At 41.6% G+C, this 23,970-nt stretch overlaps 1 protein-coding gene across 1 annotated transcript in view; it reads left to right on the top strand.

Moving 5' to 3' along the window:
• CPLANE1 (ciliogenesis and planar polarity effector complex subunit 1) overlaps positions 1-23,970 on the top strand; it is a 154,953-nt gene that overhangs the window by 116,616 nt on the left and 14,367 nt on the right. Inside the window, 8 exon segments of the mRNA XM_049769035.1 lie at positions 11-154; positions 5,714-5,967; positions 8,231-8,315; positions 10,865-11,023; positions 11,662-11,689; positions 12,910-13,041; positions 18,566-18,731; positions 23,541-23,599. Of these exon segments, the coding sequence (XP_049624992.1) occupies positions 11-154; positions 5,714-5,967; positions 8,231-8,315; positions 10,865-11,023; positions 11,662-11,689; positions 12,910-13,041; positions 18,566-18,731; positions 23,541-23,599 (1,027 nt within the window).

Consider the following 23,970-nt stretch of genomic DNA (forward strand, 5'->3'; position numbering starts at 1 on the left):
ATTCTTGTAGAATCTACCAGTAACACTATGGATTTAGTTTTTAAACCTGCACAAATGTCTGAATCCTGTCTGACTGGAAGAAGCTGGAGAGCAGTCATTACAGAAGTACAGGAACCTATTTCACCTCCACCATTAGATGTACATCTGGACAAAGGTGACAAAGCCCTGGATAAAGAGCTCAATTTTCCCACTCTACAAATTACAATTTTTTTTCAGAGATTAACACTAAAATTGTAATTGTGAACACTGGGAACCAAGACTTTTTCTCTTGATGAGAAGAGTGGGAATGGATAGGTAAATGAGACTCATGCTGTAAAACTGGAATCCATGGCTTTTTTGCATTGACACTACAGATCTACTTGTGCATATTTTTTTATTTTTTGGTCTTGGGTCACACCCAGCAGCAATCAGGAGTTACTCCTGGCTCTATGCTCAGAAATTGCTCCTGACAGGCTCAGGGGACCATAAGGGATGCCGGGATTTGAACCACCATCCTTTTGCATGCAAGGCAAACGCCCTATCTCCATACTATCTCTTCGGTCCCTAATTTTTTTTTAAACTTTTTGGTGGGTGGGTCACACCCAGCAGCACTCGGGCTACTCCTGGCTCTATGCTCAGAAATGGCTCCTGACAGGATGGGGGAACATATGGGATGCCAGGATTTGAACCACCGTCCTCTGCATGCAAGGCAAACGCCCTACCTCTATGCTATCTCTCTAGCCCTGCATATTTAGTTTTGAACTCATGAGGCCACAAATAAATATCCTGTATGATTTCATGACTATTTTTTTCTTAAAAAGGAGTCTTCATGAGCCAGAGAGATAGGATAGGGGTTAAAGTAGTTGCCTTGCACATGACTAAATTAGACTTTTTTTTTTTTTTTTTTTGGTTTTTGGGTCACACCTAGGGTGCTCAGGGATTATTCCTGGCTGTGCGCTCAGAAGTTACTCCTGGCAGGCTCAGGGGACTATATGGGATACCAAAATTGAATTGGAGTTCACCTGGGATTGGCAATTTGCAAGGCAAATACCCCACCTCTGTACTATTGCTCCAGCCCCACTAAATCAGATTATATTCCCAGCATTCTATATAGTTCCCTAAACCTTGTTAGGAGTGATCCCTGAGCCCAGAGCTAGGAATAAGCTCTGTGTACCGCCAAGTGTATGGTATGGATGGCATGGTAGTCCATAGTATGGTAGCCAATGGTATGGTAGCCATAGTACTCATGTTTATAGCATTTAATTACAATGCATTGTTGTGAAATATTTGCAAGGCTTAGATTTCTTTAAAGCATAAAGTTAATATGTCTTCTGAATAATTACTATTTAATTAGACTTCCTGCAACAGAGACCTAATCCTTCTTCTGGGTTCCATAACTCTCAGAAGTGGACAGCAATGCTTGTGGACTTCAAGGGTTTGGGTGAGAGTAAAACACTTATTTGTTCACTGTGTGTGACAGTGGCTACCCACAATGAAGATGGGTAACAGGCTCAGTGCTTAGAAGTGTATGAGGGCATGTGTGCTCCACCAGTGCCGGCACTTCCTATGGTGAAGCTGTTTTTGTTCTCTTATCTATCAAATGTGTGTGGACAGGGGATATTTGAAAACATCTTTCAGTCTGGATAAGTGTGTGGGGACATGAAAAGAGCTTGATTTGTTTGTTTGTTTGTTTGGGGGCCATCCTTGTGATGTTCAGGTGTTTCAGGAATCACTTCTAATGGGCTTGGAGGACTAAATGGGATGCCCAAGATCAAACCTGGGTCATCTGCTTACAAAGCAAGCACCTTGACTGCTGCTGTACTGTCTTTTCAACCCAAAGGGCTTTGTTTTCATATTAAAATAAACCTGGGGTTTGATCCCCATAGTGTAATTTAATAGCATGGAGATGGTTTGCAAGTAAAGTAACTATTTTTCAGTGAGATGTCATAGGGTTATTAAGAGGTTTGCATTCAGCCAAATGTTTGATTCTATAGATACCCTCTGATTCTAAACTTGATGAGCACAGTTGATGTGGAATTTGGACAGACTAGATTCACACCCATTTTCTTATTACTCATGAATACTTGAGGCTGTTATTTCAAATACCACAAACTATAGGTTAATTTCCTTTTGTTTATTTGCTTTTGTTTTTTGGACCATATTCAGCAGTGGTGAAGGCTTACTCCTTGCTCTGCCCAGGAATCATTTTTGGTGACAGTCGGGGAGCCATATGTGGTTCTAGGGATGGAACTCAGGTTGGCTGCATGTAAGACACTCTATTATCTTTCTGACCCCTAAAGAGAAGAATTTTAAAATCCCAATGTAAGGAAAGTTTTGTACCATAGTAAATACCATGTTCCATAACGGTACTTAAATACTATGTTTGACAGACTTAAAGCTGGGTCACAAAGAGAACTCAACAGGCTGAGTGTATGCAGGAGGCCAAACTTCTGTGCTTAGCACCACATGATCCCCTGTGTACAGTAGCTCCTGGTGAAGTTTAAGAATCAAAATACAAAGATTCAAAATATAATCACAGTAGAATTAGAGGGCACTATCACTAAAGAGAAAGGCTGAAAAGAGACAGGCAAATATGTTGAACTAAAGTCAAAAGCAACAGGAGAGAGAGATAGTACAGGGGGTCAGGGGCTTGCCTTGCAAGGACAGACTGATTTAATTATTGGCACTGTATATAGTCCCCCTAGTACAGCCAGGACTAAGCTCTCAAAAGCACCAAATGTGGCTCCAATCTGCTCCTCCACCAAAAAAAAAAAAAAAAAGTAGTCCAAAGCAGAGCAAATAATGAATTCCTGTTCACATGGAGGCTGGATTAGTATCATAAGTGACAGTAGCTTCCCATTATAGACACTTTCTCAGTCAGGTGATTGTCAGGAATAGCAAGCAGAACTTTGCTGGGCAGAATGAGGGAGGAAAGGAACTCAATTCTTAACTCACTGATAGGGAGAAAGAAAAAAGAAATTGAGATGACTAGGATACAGCTTGGTAAGTGCTCTGATAATGCAAACATGAGTTTTTTTTCTTGTTTTGCTACACACAATGGTGCTCAGGGCTCACTCCTGGCTCTGAGTCTACAAATTCCCTCCCTGGTGGGCTTGGGGAACCAGCTGGTATGCTAGGAATCAAATCTGGCCAACCAAGTACAACGCAAGTGCTTTATCCACTGTACAATCTCTTTAGACCTTTGGAGTCACTTTTTGTTTTTGGGGCCACATGTTGTAGTACTTAGGACTTAATTCTAGTTCTGTACTTAGGGATCACTCTTATTGGACTCGTGTCTCATATGTGATTCCGGGAATCACCCTGGTTGGCCATGTGCAGGGCAAGCACCTTATCCTCTGTACTTCTGATCTCTCCCATTGTCTCTTATCCTGAATTATTTAGACTCTAATGATAATGGCATAGGTGGGAAGGAAGAGGTTTATGTTTTGACAGGTACCTTTATGGTCTATGTGGTAAATGGACTAGATACAAATGAAGTCAGTCAGTGGGTACTATTTGGGGTTTATTTGAAATTATTGCCTAAGCAATAATAGTTAGATGGAGATACTTGATGTCACTTGATTAAGGAACAAAGAAAAACCTTAACTGATTCTTGGGTCTCTGGCCTATAAAACTGGGTCAAGGGAGAAAGGAAGAGAGAGTTGTTAAGTTTTTTGTTTATTTTGAAGGTGAGGAGGTACACACAGAGCTACTCCCACTACTCCTGGCCTAGTGCTCAGGGTTTGCTTCCAGAGGTGGAAGCCAGGCCTCCTACAAAGCCTATACTCAGTTGTTGGGCACGGCCCTAACTCACCCAACCCCTTAGCCCCTTCCTAGAGATAGAGAGCGAGCTGAGGTGCAAAAGCAGTATTTTCTCTGAAATGCTTTTGGGTTAACACAGTAAGTTCTGGTCAGGACATAGGTGGATTTAAGGATTGCATCTTTATTATTTTTTTATCTTTATTGATTGATTGGTTGTTGGGCCATACCCAGTGGTGCTAAGGGGCTACTCCTGGCTCTGCACTCAGAAATTGCCCCCAACAGGCTGGGGAGCCATATGGGATGCCGGAAATCAAATCAGTTCCCTCCCAGGTTGTCTGCATGCAAGGCAGTTGTCCTGATGCTGTGCTATCTCTCCGACCCCAGGATTGCATCTTTAAAAGAGGGTCATGAATTGTGTCAGTGCCATCACTCAGAGTGAAAATGAACTGAGACTTGCACCCCAGGGAACCATGATGAGTCAGAGACCAATACATGACGAGTGAAGGAAAATACTCTGTCAGAAATAATGAATTTCAAACTAGGGTCAGGAATGTAGTGAGTTTAAATCGGGAAAGTTAGGTCTTTAGTGCTTGTCTGAGTTCCACATAATCAGGAACAACATCGAGCCTCACTTTTACTGTATCACAGTGTTTGTTGGTTTGTTTTTTGTTGTTGTTGTTGTTGTTTGTTTTTGGATCACACCCGGTGGTGCTCAGGGTTACTCCTAGCTTTGCTCAGAAGTCGCTCCTGGCAGTCTCACGGGACTACATGGGATACCTGGGTTTATCCTGGGTTGGCTGCATGCAAGGCAAATGCCTTACCACTGTGTTATCACTCCAGCCCCGGCAGTGTTTGATTTCAATTAGAGATTTTAAAGAACTTAAATTTTCAAAGGTGTTTTGTTGGGTGTTTTTGTTTGGTTTGATTTGGTTTGGTTTTGGGGGGCCACACCTGGCGGTGCTCAGGGGTTACTCCTGATTGCACTCAGAAATTGCTCCTGGCAGGCACAGGGTATCAGATGGGATGCTGGATTCAAATCACTGTCGGTCCTAGGTTGGCCACTTGCAAATCAAATGCCCTACCGCTGTGCTATCTCTCGCCCCCGAAGATGTTTTCTGATGTGCATTTTTATGTGTTTTTTTAATGTTTGATGTGCATTTTTGTATAAAATATAAAAGTAATATTCAAATTGTCTTTATGTAGAGCTTTGTGAAAATGGTAATGTGCAAATCTTCAAAGTCAAGAATTTGAAATGCTATTTCCTTTTTTTTTTTTTGGCTTTTGGGCCACAGCAGTGATGCTCATGGGTTACTCCTGGCAGGCTCAGGGAACCATATGGGATGCCGGGGATCAAACCCAGATCCATCTGGGTCAGCAGTGTGCAAGGCAAACTCTCTACACTGTGCTATCACTCCGGCCCTTGAAATGCTATTTCTATGTCTCTTAAGGTAAAAGCAATTTTAGGGGGCTGGAGTGGGAGCGCAGCAGTGGGGCATTTGCTTTGCACATGGCTGACCCAGGAGAGACACAGGTTCAATCCCCAGCATCCCATATGGTCCCCGTGCCTGCCAGGAGCAATTTCTGATTGCAGAGTCAAGAGTAACCCCTGAGCACCACCAGGTGTGGTCCTCCAAAAAAATTTTTTTTAATAAAGCAATTTTGAAAGGGAATGTTGTAAATGGCTTAAAAAGAGGGCACATCATGGGACCAGAGCGGTGGTGCAAGTGGTAAGGCCTTGCCCATACTAGCCTAGGACGGACCACGGTTTGATTCCCCAGTGTCCCATATAGTTCCTCAAGCCAGAAGTGATTTCTGAGCGCATAGCCAGGAGTAACCCGAGCATCATCGATTGTGGCCCAAAAACAAACAAACAAAAAAAAATGAGGGCTCATAAAATCAAAAAATGAGATTCTCAAGGTCTGATTCTTTTTTAGTTATAATAAATTCTGATGTCATTCTCATTTATATGTAGATATGCCAAAGCCAGATTTTTCTTTGCAAGATCAGAGTTCAAAGTCAGAGGCTGCAGCCAAAGATTGGTTGTGGGAGTTACCTCAGGCCCCAAAAGCCGCTCATCTTGCACCGAACTCTGCAGCTCGGCAGCTGAAGCAATTCACCTCTGAAATGCTGAAAATCGATGAACAGCTGTTAGCAATACAGAATATTGCTGAAAACATAGAACAGAATTTCCCTAAGCACATTTTGCTTCATCAACGTTATGATAAGGTAGGCTGTTGTTATTTTTATTTACCACCTAGTTAATAGGTTTTTGTGGATTTTTTTCAAAGTAATGAGAAATTTGGTTTCCTTAAGTCAGTGCTTCTCAATTAATTTCTCTCATGTCATGCCCCCCTAGGAAGAAGAAAACATTTTTCATGCCCACCCCGCGCACTGTAAATAGTATCTTTATTTAAAAAAAGCTTTAACGTGTAAAACAAAAATATATAAAATAATTTGAGCTGATTTTTTAATCAGAGGTGATGTCTGTATTAATGGCTACAATGAGCACGTTTTGCAATGCATAACTTTTCGAAGCGGGGTTTGAAGTAGGACACAGCAACTCTCAGCTCCAGAGACATACAGAAACATAAACACGGGGCTTAGCTTGTTATGACAGTATTTGTCGAGGTCAAACGTGCCCCCCTTTATGGAGCCTTGCATCCCTCTGGGGGGGGGGCCCACCTCACTATTTGAGAAGCACTGCCTGAAGCCCAAGTTTTAGCGTTATTGAAATTTAGTTTATAAAGTTCTTTTTTATTCGAGGTTGATGAAGGAAGAATGGTTTTGGCCACACCTATTTGTGCTAAGGGCTTTCTCTTCTGTTACAGATTCTGTGCTTAGGGGTTTGGGGATCACAAAATTGCCAGCCCAATGCAAGGCAAGAGATAACCATATGCTTTCTGTCCAGCTAAAATTTTTTAGGATTTTGCTCAATGGCCTTGCTGAAATAAAACCTGGGTTCAGTGTCCAGTAAGGCCAAAAAAACTAGGATAGTGGTGGTATTTGAATTAGGGAGATGTCTCAAAGGGCCAGAGCACATACATTTTACATGCAGGAGCTCCAGATTCAATCCCCCAGGTACCATAAGTGTGGAGCCCCATCCCACCAAGTCCTCAAACCTTTTGTATCTAAGAACATAGATTAGTAGTAGAGCACTTGCCACTGTGAGACCCTGGTTCAACGTCTAGTACCCTCCATATCACTACCAAATTCTTTGTTTTGGGATGCTACTCTTGTTTTTGACCTACTAGCTATTGTTATCACTGTTCCACTATAATCACAAATGTCTGCATGGGCTGGGAGATAGGTTAAAGGCTGGAAGCAGGTTTAATATGTGGGGACCCTGGGTTTGATCCTCTGCCTCACATGGTTCCCTGAGCATGATGGGGTGGATAGAACAGGGAGGGAATACTGTCTGAGGAGGGAAGCATTCAACTGGTAGAAGGTGGTAGTAAAGTGTTCTGTATGAAATCTCTGGTTTCAGAGTGTAAATTTTTATATATATAAAAAAAAGCACCTCTTATAAGAAGCAGACTGTTAAGTGGGAGGGTGAAGTTATTGCTGTAGGTAAATGGACACTGGTGAAGGTATCAGTGTTAAAATTGTATGCTTGAACTATAACTATAATTTCAGTGTCTAATAAAAAAATAAAAATACATTTGCATTTCTAAAAAAGAGATATAGAAGTATCTGTAATAACCATCACCCTTGAAGACCTGTGTTCAAACCCCAAACTCTTTCACTAAAGCAACTAAATTTCTCTGGGCTGTCCCTACCTATGTGTTCTCACATTTTCATGTGTAAAATGAAAAGTCTTGCACTAGATAATTATGACATTCCTTCATATCCTCAAATTTCCAAAGGCTCTTTTTTTCAGAGCTTCTTAAAAGGTTGAATTAGTTAAACTAAAAATAAGTAGATCTTTCCTGCTTATCGATATCTGCTGTTTAGTTCATAGGATATTTAATTCTTTTTCTTTTATCTGTGACATTACTGCAGATGTTTAAAATCTATGCAACATTGTTTACATTTTTTGTTTGTTTTTGTTTGGGGGCCACATGTGGTGGTGCTCAGGGGTTACTCCTGGCTCTGCACTCAGAAATCACCCCTGGCAGGCTCAGGGGATCCTTTGGGATGCTGGGATTCAAACTGGTGTCCGTCCTGTGTTGGCTGCGTACAAGGCAAATGGTCTGCTGCTGTGCTGTTGCTCTGACCCCAACATTGTTTATAATTTTTTTTTTTTTTTTTGGTTTTTGGGCCACACCCGTTTGATGCTCAGGAGTTACTCCTGGCTATGTGCTCAGAAATCGCCCCTGGCTTGGGGGGACCATATGGGACACCGGGGGATCGAACCGCGGTCCTTCCTTAGCTAGCGCTTGCAAGGCAGACACCTTACCTCCAGCGCCACCTACCCGGCCCCTGTTTATAATTTTTGAAATGAAAATTAATGACCATTATTGTTGCGTGTCTATGTGTGTGTTTTCTACAGGTTGAATCTGTGGATCCCACTGAATTGTCTGCTGACCCTGAAAGTGAAAAAACACTGGCTTCAAAACCTATTGGGTTTTCTCAAGGTGTGTGGAGTGTGGGGTAGAACTTCAGCTTCATTTTGAAAGAATGAGCCTCCTCTTTGTGAAGTGCCTGAGTGAGGAATGATCTTACTTTATGGGTCAAAGGCCCTTCATGACTGGCTTCCTTGGTTTTCATTTATATATTTATTGAATTAGAACATCCTTATGAATTATAACATCTTATTGAATGTTATTTAATTGATTATTGAATTAACATCTTAGTGAATTAGAACATCTTATTCTAATGGTGGGAGCAAGAAAGTGCCTGTTCAAGAGCCATCATAGGCTTCTTCAGAACAGGAGAGAACCTCATGAAGTAAAAGAAAGGAATGACTCTCCAATTTAGGATGCAGGTGATTCCAGAGTAGAATGACTACTGCAGTTTTTATATGAGGATGCCTTTTTTTTACTTGTTTTTTTGGGCCACACCAGCTGTGTGGTGGTGAAAGCTAGGCTTTCTCCTGTCTCTGTGCTCAGCACTCCTGGTGAGCTTAAGGGACCATTTGGAATGCTGGGGATTGAACCTAGGTTGACCGGCAAGGCAAGTACCCTACCTCTGGCCTTGAGGTTAGGTGATAGGTAGGCTTCCACCTTAAGCCAGTTAGTCCATTTATTTATTTGGCTGTTTCATGAGAAGTTCTCTACCACTGAGCTGTGTTCCCACTGTTGAACATGCATTCCAGCATTTTTTCCTGGAAAATAGATGTTTCTTTTTTGATGGGGTGGGGTACACCAAGTGGATCTCAAGGTTTACTCCTGGCTCTGCACTTGGAATCCCTTCTGGTGGTGCTGGGTGGACCATTGAACCTGATTTGGACACATGCAAGGCTTCTGTTCCAGAAAATAGATGTTCCTTGACTTGGGAGTTGCTATTCTGTTTACATGATGTCAAATCAGTCCCCACACTTAATTGTTGTAAGCAAGGAGTTTGACTTCTCAGAGTTCACTTTTCTGATTTTTTTTTTTTTTGGTTTTTTGGGTCACACCTGGCAGTGCTCAGGGGTCACTCCTGGCTGTCTGCTCAGAAATAGCTCCTGGCAGGCATGGGGGACCATATGGGACACTGGGATTCGAACCAACCACCTTTGGTCCTGGATCGACTGCTTGCAAGGCAAACGCCACTGTGCTATCTCTCCGGGCCCCCAGAGTTCACTTTTCTGTTTCCCCTTTCTACTAATCTGGCAGATAAAGAATATCTTGTTGACTGAAGGTAACTTGGGGAAGGGTAGGGGCACTTTGGTGATCGTCAAATGAGGTAACTGTACACCCAGACCATAAATGTCAAAACCACTATAAATACATTAGCTATAATGAATTTTTAAAAAGTATTTTTGTTGACGGGGCTGGAGTGATAGCACTGTAGATAGGGCATTTGCTTTGCATGCAGCCGACCTGGATTCAAACCTGCATCCCATATGGTCCCCCGAATCTTCGCTTGCACATAACTGATCTGAGGTTTGATTCCTGGCATCAAATACTGTCCCCCATGCCTGCCAGAAATGATATGAGTACAGAGCCTCAGGAATAACCCCTAAGCACTGCTGAATGTGGACCCTCTACCTATCCCTTCAAAAAAAAAAAAACACCAAAAAACAAAAACAAGTGTTTTTGTTGTTTTAAAAGGTTAGAATTCCTTTTTAAAAAGTTTTTTATGTTTACTTTTTGTTTGGGGGGGCACACCCGATGATGCTCAGTTTACATCTAGCTCTGTGCTTAGGAATTATTCCTGGCAATGCTCAGGTGGCTATAGGAGAAGTCAAGGATTAAACCTGTATCTGCTGCATGCAAAGTGTTCTACCCACTGTACTATCACTTCATATCACCACCCTGTGCGCATGGCTATGCCTAGTGCACATCTGGTCCATGAAGAGGTAGCTCAGTGCTCCTTGCCATGCTCTACAGAAATTCTAGTTGCTATGTGTTATGTGTTGTTTCAGTGCCATTGCATGTTTGGGACCCAGATTAGAATTTTTTTTTCTTGTCTGATATCAAAGAATTTATTTTTAGGACTTGAATGTGATCAATCCTTTTTTTCTCCACTCACCAACATCTTTTAATTCTTTAAAAAAAGAAATTGGAATTTCTATGTTTTTTTGTACCAGGACGTGGGCCTCATCACTCCAGCTCAGTCCACCATACTTTCTGAACTTGATAATGCATTTAATTAGTTTTTACTAAGGGAGAACTTTTTTGTTTTTACTTTTGTGTTTGCTTCTGGGCCAAATTCAGCAGTATGCAGTGGTTACACCTGGCTTTGCACTTAGGAATCACTCCTGGCAGGCTTGGAGGACCGTATGGGATGTGAGGTATTGAACCCAGGTCATAATGACCCTACCCATTGTACTATCTTTTTTGGGCCCAAGAACTTTAATTTTAAACATACAACTAAAATATTTTGTTATGTAACAGAGAGCTCTCTGAGTGATATGTTACCAATTTCTAACAAATACATGTTTTTATGTGGAAATATTAACTAAGTGTTGTATCTTCACTATGTGACTTATTTTTTCTGCTCTTTTTTTTTCCCAATTGTCACATGTATTCTGGATTAGTGCATCTCCCAGTACCTATGGACAAAGAAGATCAAAACTATAAAGAAGATATAGCTGAACTTTTTGAGCCAAAAACTCATTCTAGTCCCAAAACTAGTGTATTCACTTCTGCTGATTCTGTAGTCAGCCTTTCCAGTGAGCAGAATTCAACGTACCCTGGTAATTTTCATCATTTTCCCATTTATATGCAATTTTTAGTATAATGTTACTGATAAGTAATCACTGGGAGTGTCTGAATGAATGGAAAAGAAGCCACTTTGTAATATTTAGTATATTTGGGAGAAGGGAGGTTAAAACTTGTCCATTCAGGGTCTGGAGAAATATACAAGTAGGGTGCTTGCCAATGTAGGGTTGATGAAGATCTATATATCTATGCATATAGAGATACATATCTGTTAATCAGTTTGGAGGTATCAAATATTTGTTGGAAGGAAGGAAGGAAGGAAGGAAGGAAGGAAGGAAGGAAGGAAGGAAGGAAGGAAGGAAGGAAGGAAGGAAGGAAGGAAGGAAGGAAGGGTAGGAGTTTGATAGAAGGGTGGGAGGGAGAGAGGAAGGAAAAAGAAGGGAAGGAAGGAAAGGAGAAAGGGAGAAAAATGAAAGAAGGAACAAAGTAGGAAAGAAGGAAATAAGGTGGGGGAGGAAAGAAGGAAGGGAAGGAAGGATGGGAGGGAGGAAGGGAAAAAAAGAAGGAGGGAGAAAGGAAAAAATTTGTTTCTGGTTATATAATTTATAAATCAGATTTATTGGTAGTAGGAAAATAACTATTAATAACTTATTAATAACTATATTTTTCTAAGGTATGAATAATCAGGAGTTATTTGAGAGGTAAGTATCTTAAGAATTAACTCACCATTTTACTTAAGGTTGGAAATTCTGTTTTGTTTTGTTTTGGTTTTGTTTTGGTTTTTGGGTCACACCCGGCAGTGCTCAGGGGTTATTCCTGGCTCCATGCTCAGAAATCACCCCTGGCAGGCACTGGGGACCTATGGGATGCTGGGATTCGAACCATTGACCTTCTGCATGAAAGACAAACGCCTTACCTCCAAGCTATCTCTTCGGTGGAAGTTCTGTTTTTATATGTATCTGATTTCCATGCTGCCTGATTTTTGTGGCTCAAAGGAGTAAGTTCCCAAGAGGAATGGAATGTTTTAAGAAACTGATGATTATTGTATTAGATCCTTTATTGTTTGGCATGTGTAATCAGAACACACTGAGTACGTTTTCTTTTAATTGCATATATATTAGCTCTAAGTAGGCAGGACTAACAGAGGCTGCCTCTTGGGCCTATGTTTGATTTTTGTTGTTTTTGTTTTGGGGCCACACCTGAAAGTGCTTAGGGACTGACTATTCCTGGCTCTGTGCTTGAAAGTACACCTGGCTGTTCTCAGGGGACCGCATGTGGTGCTCAGGATTTTAACCAATAGTGGCTGCATGCAAAGCCAAACTTTATTCTTTGTACTATCTCTCTTGCCTCATGCTTGCCTTTTTATTTTATTTTATTTTATTATTATTTTGTTTTGTTTTGGGGCCACACCTGGTGGCTCTCAGGAATTACTCCTAGCCCTGCACTCAGAAATCACTCCTGGCAGGCTTGGGGACCATATGGGATGTCAGGGATCAAGCCCAGGTTGGTCGTGTGCAATACAAACGCCTTACCATTGAGCTATCACTCCAGCTCCCATGCTTGCTTGCTTTTTTCGTTTGTTTTGTTTTTGGGTTACACACATGGCAGCACTCAGAGGCTACTCCTTGCTCTATGCTCAGAAATCGCCCCTGGCAGGCTCGGGGGACCATATGGGATGCCGGGATTCGAACCACTGTCCTTCTGCATGCAAGGCAGATACCCTACCACTGTGCTATCTCTCCGACCCCTACTATGCTTGCTTTCTTAAAGAGCACTTGGGTGTGAGGAGAGAGCATATATGAATGCATCACTTGTTAAATAGCACTTTTGTGTGAGAAAATAGTAATCCTTGTTCACTTTTGTTTACTGTAATTAGTTGTAGACATTGATTTGCATTTCTTCCATTGTCTTGGCCATGAAGCGTTTCAGTAGATGCACTCCAGGTAACTGGACTTACTGATATTGCTGACATTATCAATGACCTTCTCACAAAAAATGGGGTTTCCAGCCAAGAGCTCGGTTTAACAGAAGAGCAAGCTCAGAAAATCTTCAGGTAAGTATTAAATAATTCCCTTAACCTAGTTAAAATGCTTCTGATTCAGGTGTCAGAGAGATAGTACAGTAGTAGGTCAGGCATTTGCTTTTGTATGTGTCCAAGATGGTCCAATGCTTGGCACCACATACAGTCCCTATACCCAAACTCCCCCTCTCCCTACAAAAGATTTTGATTATTAAAAATTATCTATTTTTGTAAGCAACATGGTTACAGATTTTTTTCTTTTTTTGGGGGGGGGGGCATATCTGAGATACTCAGGGGTTACTCCTGGCTATGTGCTCAGAAAGTACTCTTGGCTTGAGAGACCATATGGGATGCCAGGGGATCAAATTGTCATAGCGCAGGCAAGCCTTACTGCTTGCCCCATGAAAAGTGTCTTCAACAAGTGGAGTGCCCCATCACTCTACTTGTTGAAGAGGCTTTTCTTGCTCCACTTTATGTTTCTTACCCGTTTATCAAAGATTAATTGATTTTATCTCTGGTGGTCATTCTCTGAATATTCAAATTTATTCCATTGATCTGCAGGTCTGTCTTTATTCCAGTACAATGCTGTTTTAATGTTTAATGCTTTGTAGTATAACTTAAAGTTGGGGAAAGTAATGCCTCCCATTTTCTTTTTTTCCTAAGAACTGCTTTAGCTTTCATGGGCATTTATTGTTCTAAATGAATTTCAGGACTGTTTGATCCACTTCTTTGAAAAATATCATGGGTATCCTGAGGAATTGCATTAAATCTGTACAATATTTTGGGGAGTATTGCCTTTTTTTTGTTTGTTTGTTTTGTTTTTGGGCCACACCCTGTGACGCTCAGGGGTTACTCCTGGCTATGCGCTCAGAAGTTGCTCCTGGCTTCTTGGGGGACCATATGGGATGCCGGGGGATCGAACCGCGGTCCGTCCTAGGCTAGCACAGGCAAGGCAGGCACCTTACCTCCAGCGCCACCGCCCGGCCCCGAGTATTGCCATTTTAATGATGTTAATCCTCCTGATCTATGAGTAGGGTATGTCTCTGTTTCTTTGTTCTCCTTTATTTTTTGGAGCAGTGTTTTGTAATTTTTTTTTTTGTATAGGCCTTTCACCTCTTTAGTTAAGATGCCTCCAAGGTACTTGAGTTTCTGTGACACTATTGTTTTTTTAAGGTCCTTTTCTTCTCTATCATTATTTGTATATAAGGATGCCATTTTTCATTAGGTGCAAATATATCTAATATTGCGATTTCTTCCTGCTATACATATCTCTTGATTAGTACATAGTGTCCATCTTTATCCCTTACAACTTTTCTGAGTCTAAAGTTTGCATTGTCAGATATTAATATTTCCACCCTAGCTTTTTTAAGGGTGTTGTTTGTTTGGATGATTTTCCTTCAGACTTTGATTTTGAGTCTATGTTTGTTCTGACTATTCAGGTGTGTTTCTTGTAGGCAGCAGAAGGTTGGGTTCATCTTTTTGATCCATTTCGCCACTCTGTGCCTCTTATTGGTCCATTTAATCCATTGACATTGAGAGAGATGATTGTCATGTGAGTTAATGCCATATTTATTTAAAAGATTGATGTGTCTGTTGGTCTATCTTGTCTTAAACTAGGCCTTTCAGTTTCTCCTTTAAGGCTGGTTTTGTATCTGTAAAATTTCTGAGCTGTTGTTTATCCGTGAAGCTATGGCTCCTTCCTTCAAACCTGAACATTGAGTCGAGCTGGGTACATTATTCTAAGTGAAGCCTCCATTTCATTCAGTCTTGTCACAATATCCCACCACTGTCTTCTGGCCTTGAGAGTTTCTTGTGACATGTCTGTTGTAAATCTTAAGGATGCTCCTTTGAATGTAATTTCCCTTTTGGCTCTTGCTGCTTCAGTATCCTATTCATATCTGTGGGATTTGTCATTGTGACTAGGATGTGTCTTGGGGTGCTTTTCTTTGGATCTCTTTTAGCTGGTACTCTTCGGGCATGCAGGATTTGGTTGCATACAGTCATTATCTCTGGGGGATTCTTTGTAATGATGTCCTTGATTGTTGATTCTTCCTGGGGATTCTCCTCCTGTGTTTCTGGGACTCCAATGATTCTTATGTTGTTTCTGTTGAATTTATCGAACATTTCTATTTTCATTTGTTCAAAATCTTCTTTGAGGTTCTTTTCAAATCTCTTTTGTTGTATAGAGTTATTATGCCTCTCATCTTCTAGTTGACTAATTCTGTCTTCAGCTGCTGTTACTCTACTGGAGAGGCTTTCCATAGAGTTTTGCATTAACTCTACTGCATTTTTCAGACCCATTATTTCAGTTTGGCATTTTCTAATTTCCATATTTGTGATCGGTTCAGATCGATCTATGTTCCCCTTGAGTTCCATGAACATCTTCCATATCTCCACTCTAAACTCCCTTTCTGAGAGGTCAACCAGGTAGTTGGCACTTTTTGGCTCATCAGAGCTGCCATCCTCATACCCCACGCATGCAGTTGTCCTTCGTTGTTTCTTCATTGTCACCCTTAACTGTATTTCTGTGTATTGCAATGGGGTTCGTACTATATAAAAAGTGTGTGGCCGCGGAGCAAAGCAGAGCGGCCGCGCTTTTTTTTTTTTTTCCCCTGAGTTCTTTTTGGTTGGACCCAGGGATCACAAAGCAGCAGGTGTGGCCCTCAAAATCAGTCTGCTGGAGCCAAAGCAGGTAGGGGTCAAAAAGCAGTGGATAGGTCTACCCCTACCTTCAGTCAGACTCTTGAGAGCTGATTTTTTTTTTTTTTGGTTTTGGGGCCACACCCAGTGACACTCAGGGTTTTCTCCTGGCTCTGTGCTCAGAAATTGCTCCTGACTTGGGAGACCATATGGGATGCTGGGGATCTAACCTAGTTCTGTCCTGGGTCAGCTGTGTGCAAGGCAAACACCTTCTCGCTGTGCTATAGCTCCAGCCCCAGGATGCCATTGATTTTTGTGTGTTAATTTTGTAGCCTGTCACTATGCTATACAAATCTATTTCTAAAAGCTTTTTGGTAGAGTCTTTAGGATTTTCTAACTATAGTATCATGTCATCTGCAAACAATGAGAGCTTGACTTCTTTTCCTATTATGAAGCCCTTAGTATCTTTTTCTTACCTGATTGATATGCAAATACTTCCAGTACTAGGTTTAATAGGAGTGGTGAGAGGGGGCAGCCTTGTCTTGTGCCAGATTTTAGAGGAAAGGCTTTAAATTTTTCCCCATTGAGTATAAAATTAGCCATGGGTTTGTGGTTAATGGCCATGACTCTATTGAGAAAAATTTCTTTCATTCCCATCTTGCTGAGAGTATTTTATTATGAATGGGTCTTGGACCTAATCAAATCCTTTCTCTGCATCTATTGATATGATCATATGATTTTTCTTTTTCCTTTTGTTGATATGGTATATTCATTGATTGACTTTTATATGTAAAACCATCCTTGCATCTCTTAAATAAATCCTATTTGGTTATGGTGTATGACATTCTTAATTAGATAGTTGGATCCTATTTGCTAGGATTTTGTTGAGGATCTTTGCATTTGTGTTCATCAAGGATATTGGTCTACAGTTTGCTCTCTCTCTCTTTTTTTTTTTTTTTTTTGTGACATCTCTGTCTCTTTTGGTAGGGTGATATTAGCTTCACAGAATTGGGGAATGTTTCTATTTTTTTCAGTTTCCCGGAAGAGCCTAAAAAGGATTGCCAGTAAGTTCTCTTGAAAGGTTTGAGAGAATTCAAATTTAGTAGTGAATCCAACTGGGCCTAGGTTTTTGTTTTTGGGAAGACTTTTGTTTATCATTTTAATTTTCTCCATAGTGATAGACCTATTCCGATATTCCAGATCACCTTGATTAAACCCTCTTCCAGGTTCTCTTGTTTTGTGGCTTAGAGTTTCTCAAAGTAATTTCTGATTACCTTTTGAATTTCTGTAGTATCTGTAGTAACCTCCTCCTTTTTATTTCTAATTTGGTTTATTAAGTTTCTCTTTCCCTCCCTTTCTTTGTGAATTTTGCTATTGGTTTATTGATCTTGTTTGTTTGTTTATGGGCTGTATGGCGATCTGGGATTACTTCTGGCAGGCTTGAAGGACCATATGGAATACTAGGGATCGAACCAGGTCGGCTGTGTGCAAGGCAAATGTCTTCCCCCCTGTGGTATTGCTTCTTCCTCATGCTGACTACTTTTTTTTTTTTTTTTTTTTTTTTTTAGTTTTTGAGCCATACCTGGTGATATACTCTGCCATACTCACGGATTACTCCTGGCTAAGTGCTCAGAAATTGTTCCTGGCTTGGGGGATCATATGGGATGCCAGGGATCCAACTAAGGTCTGTCCTGGGTCAGCCACGTGCAAGGCAAATGCCCTACCACTGTACCATTGCTCTGGCCCCCTGTTGACTACTTTTTAATGGGTGAGGTTTGTCCAAATGAACAGTATTTTGAGGTTTAGGATGGCTCAGTGGTCAGATACCTGTCCTGCAAGCATCAGGCCTTGAGTTTGATCTTGGCAGCAATGCAGCCAAGTGTGTGTATGATCCATATTCATCATAATATTCATCCATATTCAGTGGCAACAAGAGGAAAAAGGGGAAATGAAATAGAAATAGATTCAACCTAATGACAGGACTTTACCTTAAAGGCAGGAACTGAGAGGCCGGAGTAATAACACAATGGTAGGGCATTTGCCTTGTACACGACCAACTCAGGATAGACAGTGGTTCAATTCCCAGCATTCCATATGGTTCCCCAGCCTGCCTGGAGCGATTTCTGAGCACAGAGTCAGGAGTAACCCCTGAGTACCACCAGGTGTGATCCAAAAACAAAAACAAAAAAAGGGCAGGAACTGAGTTGATACTTATTTTCACAAGAAATTAAATATCAAGTGGTACCTTAATGGTTAAATTTCTCAGTGTTCAATATGGAGCCAGGGGTTGATCCCATGATGGTATGCTTCAAAGATAGAGAAACCCTGAATCCCTTAGGCCACAGGAATTCCCTTTCTTCCCCAATGCTTACTGTGCCTATGCAAAAAAAAAAAAAAAAAAAAGTGGGGGAATGCCAAACCCTACCACTCCAGCACCCATACTTTTTCTTGTTTTGTTTTGATTTGTTAGTTTTTTACTTTATTTTTCTTCTCTTTTTTCTTCCACTTTTCTCATTCTTTTTCACTCTTGTGATTATTATTTAGAGATTTATTTTCATTTGCCGGGTCCATTTTTTTCTTTTTTCTTCCATTTTTCTTTTTTTTCTTTTCTCTCTCTCTTTTTTTTGGTAGTTGTCACCAAAATTTTTTCTCCCCTTTTTCTTATCCTTTTTATCTCCAATGATGGTAGAATAAATGCTCAATCTATAACAAGCTGTAAAGGGGAGACCAGTTGCACTAGCATACTGGGGGGTAGAGGAGGGAGATATGGGACGCATACTGGGAACAGGGGCAGAGGGAGGACAGCATTGGTGGTGGGAATGCCCCTCACTCATTGTCACTATGTACCATAAATGATGCAGTGAAAGATTTGTAATGCACTTTGGTTACAATAAAAATTAAAAAAAATTTTTTTCAGTGTTCAGCGTTCTTCTGGTAGACATCCACAAAGAACTGAGAAGGAGAGAAGAGAGCTCCGGGTCTGGATGAAAAGAAAACGAAAAGAGAGAATGGCAGAGTACTTAACTCAGCTGGAAGAAAAGAGAGGGCAAGAGCATGATCCTTTCTACCCCAGAAACAACCCAGTAAGTTGCAGAGCTAGCTAAAAGTGTGGACAAAATATATGAGATTTTTCCCTCATCAACCTCTCATTCAGAGGTAAAGAACAATGTTTGGACACTTTGGGGCTTGGGTGTTAGAGGGCTGCTCCCCTCGATGTTCAGCGCTTATTTCTGGCTCTACACTCAGGGAAAAACCCTGGTGGTGCTCGGTGACTATATATGATGCTCAGGGATCAAACCCTGTGTGTGCAAGGCAAATGCCCTACCTACTGTATTATTGCTCTGGCCCTAGAGAATGTATTCTTTAGCCAGATTAGCCAGTCCTATTTAAGCACTAAATGGTACGGTGAAGGTGAATTGTCATTAAAAGTGGTGTTTGATGGTCTGCTCCTGGAGAGAGCAATTTTGTGTTAATACTTTTTTTTTTTTTTTTTGGTTTTTGAGGCTACACTCATTTGATGCTTAGGGGTTACTCCTGGCTAAGCACTCAGAAATTGTCCCTGGCGTGGGGGGACCATATGGGACGCCAGGGGATCGAACCGCGGTCCTTCCTTGGCTAGCGCTTGCAAGGCAGACACCTTACCTCTAGCGCCACCTCACTGGTCCCAGGTTAATACTTTTTTTGATCATTTGGGGAATATGAGCTCCTGAGGCACGTCACCAGAACCTTAGAATGTATTTATATGCACATGCGCCTTTCCCCTTGAGGGATAGGTTCTGTTATCATTCTCACTGAACCCAGCACCCAAATGGTTAGATTTGTGTTCAGACTTAGAATAAGTTCTCTGAAGGGAACATGGGGACTTTTTTTTTTTTTTTAATTTTTTTATTTTAATTATGACAACAAAGATGCAAAGAAAGAGGACAGGCTAAAGTTACAGTGGAAGCCCAATCCCCCATAAACAGGATTCTCAGTAGTCCCATCGATGATATCCCAGCCTTATACTTTCAGCCAAAGAACATTAAGAAAAACAAAACTGAACCCATGTACCATACCATTACTTTGTCCCTCAAATCCCCTGTTGTAGTACATATTATTTCTTAGCAGCACACCATATAATCTAAAGATATTAGACTTATGTAACTCTTTAAACATTGAGGGCAAAGTACATTTATCTAGATCCATGCACATGCTTACTAGTTTAAATTAACCTCAAAAGTTTTAGTGGGTTGTTTTTCTTAAGGATTGGAGTCAAGGGACCATAGTAAAAAATGATATTAAAGTGGCATTTGTTTGCATAGGCCCACCAAAACATAAGGGACATGGAAAGACAAATTATGGTCTAAATAGATGGAGACCCTACCCCTGAAGTTTCCTGGCACAGGGCTGACTCTAGGCTCCAGGCAAACTAGTTTGTCCAATTCAAGTCATCGTCTGTAGTGGCAATACACCTGCATTCCTCACATAGTCTCTGTTGTTGGTATCATGCTTCTGTATTAAAGATCCTGGAGTCTGCATGTCTCATATAGCAGTCAGGATGGTGCAGAGCATTCTCTCGTTTCATCTCACACTTAAGGGGCAATAGAGAGAACCATGTCCTGTAGAGCAGGTCATTGTTGTTGTCACGTCTTATCGCAGGTCATTGTTGTTGTCACGTCTTCTCAGTGTAAACGGAGGTGTCTTTTTAGGAGGTCGATGTCAGACCCTTGGTAGTGTCTTTCCTGGTAGAGGACTGCTTCCAACTGTTGCTATAAAAGACCTTGGATGTTTCGTAGGTAGCGTGCCTGGTTCCAGTGTGAATGGAGAATGCCCATTCATCTGAGGCCTGTGCCAGGTCATTATATCAATGTTCAGGGTGTAAGGTACATTGTAATGAGATTTATTAGATAATAACTAATCTGTATGTATAGTGTTTTCCCATTTTAATGTGTCTATGCAAACAAGGATCAATGCCATGAAGCGTTATTGGTGCATTTGGAGGCAATAGGAACAAGACCAGCAATTTCCATGACATAGTTCAATCATAGGCATCAAACTGAGGGACATTTCCACCAACAATCCTTACTATACAGCTTACAAAGAAAAGACAAGATGAAAAGTGGATAGAAACATGATGGTAGAAGAATAGAGAGTTACAGCAGTTAAAGAAAATAATCATAAAATATTCAAAATATATATGTGTTCAATATGTGTTCGATTTATGTCCTTCTAAATAGTTCTGAGATTTGTAAGATCTACTGTATGTCTTTGGACAGAGATTAAAACTGTTTGTTACTGAAGGTAAGAAGGGTAAATCAGGGGTACTGGTGGTTGGGAAACCGCCCCCGCGCGGTTTCAAAATGTACACTGGTATGAGATTGCCAGTGACAGCCTGAGTATAGCTGAGTAGTTATCTGCCACCCCCCAGATCAAACGCCACCCCCTAAGCCAACCCTGGAGCCGGTCTGGGAGTGGGGAAAAACCCAGGGTGCCCCATCAGCTCCTCCCAGAAACCCACCTGGAGATCCGGAGGAAAGGGGGAGAGGGGGGCCGGGTGACCCAGGTCCGGGCCCCCCCTACCCTAGGCCAGGCCAAAAGGCCGCTGGCACATGCGGAGGTCTGCCAGCTGCCCGCCCGTGCTGCTAAAAATCCTGCTCCAGGAAGGGAGAGAGAGACCCTCCCAAGCCTGAAGGACAGGGATTTAAGCCCAACCTAGGCCGGTCCCCAGACCCGGCCTGGGAGTGGGGAAAAACCCAGGGTGCCCCATCAGCTCCTCCCAGAAACCCACCTGGAGATCCGGAGGAAAGGGGGAGAGGGGGGCCGGGTGACCCGGGTCCGGGCCCCCCCTACCCTAGGCCAGGCCAAAAGGCCGCTGGCACATGCGGAGGTCTGCCAGCTGCCCGCCCGTGCTGCTAAAAATCCTGCTCCAGGAAGGGAGAGAGAGACCCTCCCAAGCCTGAAGGACAGGGATTTAAGCCCAACCTAGGCCGGTCAACATGGGGACTTTTTGACTCATAGACTTTGAAAGTTTTAACATCACAGATACTGATTTTCTTGTTTGTTTGGGGGCCATACCTGCTGGTGCTGAGGGGTCACTCCAGGTGTTGTTTGTTTTAGGGCTATTGCATGCAGAGCAAGTGCTCCAGGACTGAGTCATCTCCCCAACCTCAAAGATAACTGTTTATTTTTAGCTTTTCTTTGTGTATGACTGATCTATTTGATTCAGTACTGACTGCTTTGTGTAGGACTTTCAGTAGAGAAATGCAGTCCTACTTGGAGTTTTCTCCTTCCGCAGATGTCTGTGAAGCACAGTAGTGACTCACACAGTCATTCTTCACATCTTGGAGTAAGATGTGTGCAGTTGACATGTGACTGCAGAAGGATATAGGAGGTTTTAAAGCATTTAAAAATGGTGATAAACGGGCCAGAGCAATAGTACGATAGGTTGAGCACTTGTCTTGCATGTGACCCATTTGGGTTTGATCCCTTACACCCATATGGTTCCCTGAGCACTGCGAGGAGTGATCCCTGAGAGCAGAGCGAGAAGTAACCCCTAAATACTGCTTGGGTGTGGCTTCAAAACAAATAAAAGCTGATTATGATCAGCATCAAGATAGGTTTTTGGTGAACATTTAAAATCACCAGAATTGTTTTAAGTATCTTGATACATTTCTGTTGTGTCAACCAGATTCTTTGTGTAAGGCTAGCCTGGATACAGTAGAAAGTACAACTCTCCATGTCATGGAAATAGTTCAGAAGGCTGAAGGCATGTATGCCTTGTGTGCTCTCAGGGTCTCAACTTTGATCCCTGGTCCCACATACTGCTGCCTAGCGGAACTGAGAACAAAGAACACCATGTTGCCAGGGTCCAGTCCAGAATAAGCAGGCTCTCACTGCAGAACACACAAGCACTTGGAGATGTCTCTGGGTCTTCCAGAACCATGAGAGAGCACCTTCCTCCAAAAAAAAAAAAGAAAAGAAAAGAAAAAGAAAGTAAAGTTTAAAGGAGAGATTGTACAGGAAATATGGCTTCATGGCCATAATCCTGGCTCAATGCCTGGCATATTCCTGGACCCTTCAAACAACAAATAGCAACCCCCAAAAATAAAAAAGCAAAGTTCAAGGGCTAGAGAGAGTGTACAACAGGTAGGACTCTAGCCTTATTCATGACTAACCAGAGTTCAATTCCCAGCACTCCATATGGTTCCCAGAGGCCCACCAGGAGTGATCTCTGAGACCTCAAGTTGAAAAAGTTCAGATGTCTTCATCCATTTTATAGTAGGATTTTTCCTTTATAAAAAAATAATACTACTGAAATTGATTTTGCATTTTATCTATTAAATTGGCATTTTCTTTAATTGCATGGTGCTTTATTTGATATATATATATATATTTTTTTTTTTTTTTTTTTTTTTTTTGCTGGAGGAGGCAGCTTTTTTAAATATTGGGGCTGGGGAGCTGGCTCAAAGAACTGAAGCACTTTAGTATGCAGGAACCTTGGGTTCAATCCCTAGCACAATATGGTTCTCTGAGTACCACTGAGTAATACCCCAAAACAAAAGTAATGAATGACAATAGTTTTTTTGTTTTGTTTTATTTTAGTTTGATTTTAGGGCCACACCTGGTGGCATTCTGTGGTTACTTCTGACTCCGTGCTCAGAAATCACTCCTGACAGACAGGCTAGGGGGACCATATGGGATGCTGGCGTTTGAACCTAGGTCGGCCACGCGTGCAAGGCAAATAGCCTACCCACTGTGCTATTGCTCAGGCCCCAAATGTTTTCAGTTCTATAGGTACCAAGATTTTATTTCAGGCTATTTTATTGAATAAGTGGAACTTGATATTTTCTATGGAGCATAATTGCCTAAATATTTTTACTGACAAAAATTAACTTTCTATATATCCTGTGCAGTATTATTTGACTTCACGGGAAATCCGGAAGAGACAAAAGATGAAGCGAGAGAAAGACAGGTGAGTTTGATGTCTGGTGGACCAAAAACACTCTCTTATTGACATTTGGTGTCAGTAATGCCTTAGTTGTTTCACAGGATTCCCCTTTGGGCCAGTAAAGTATTGGGCAATAACTGTAAGGAAGATAACCCTTTCAAGAATTTCCTTCCAAGTATCATTTACTCCATTTATTCTTTGGTTTTGGTTTGGTTTTGGGGCCACTCTTGACTGGGTTCCTGCCTGAAGAGCCTGTACACCAGCCTTTACCTCCTCACTCCATTCAACTTTCTTCATTGTATTTCTTCTCCTCCCTTTCCAAATCCACATGCTTATGTGCATTTTGAAAATACCCCTAAGTATCTATGGGTACTGTTAACAATATGGCCTAGGTC

Source organism: Suncus etruscus, chromosome 2 (assembly GCF_024139225.1).
Source record: "Suncus etruscus isolate mSunEtr1 chromosome 2, mSunEtr1.pri.cur, whole genome shotgun sequence".
Taxonomy (NCBI): domain Eukaryota; kingdom Metazoa; phylum Chordata; class Mammalia; order Eulipotyphla; family Soricidae; genus Suncus; species Suncus etruscus.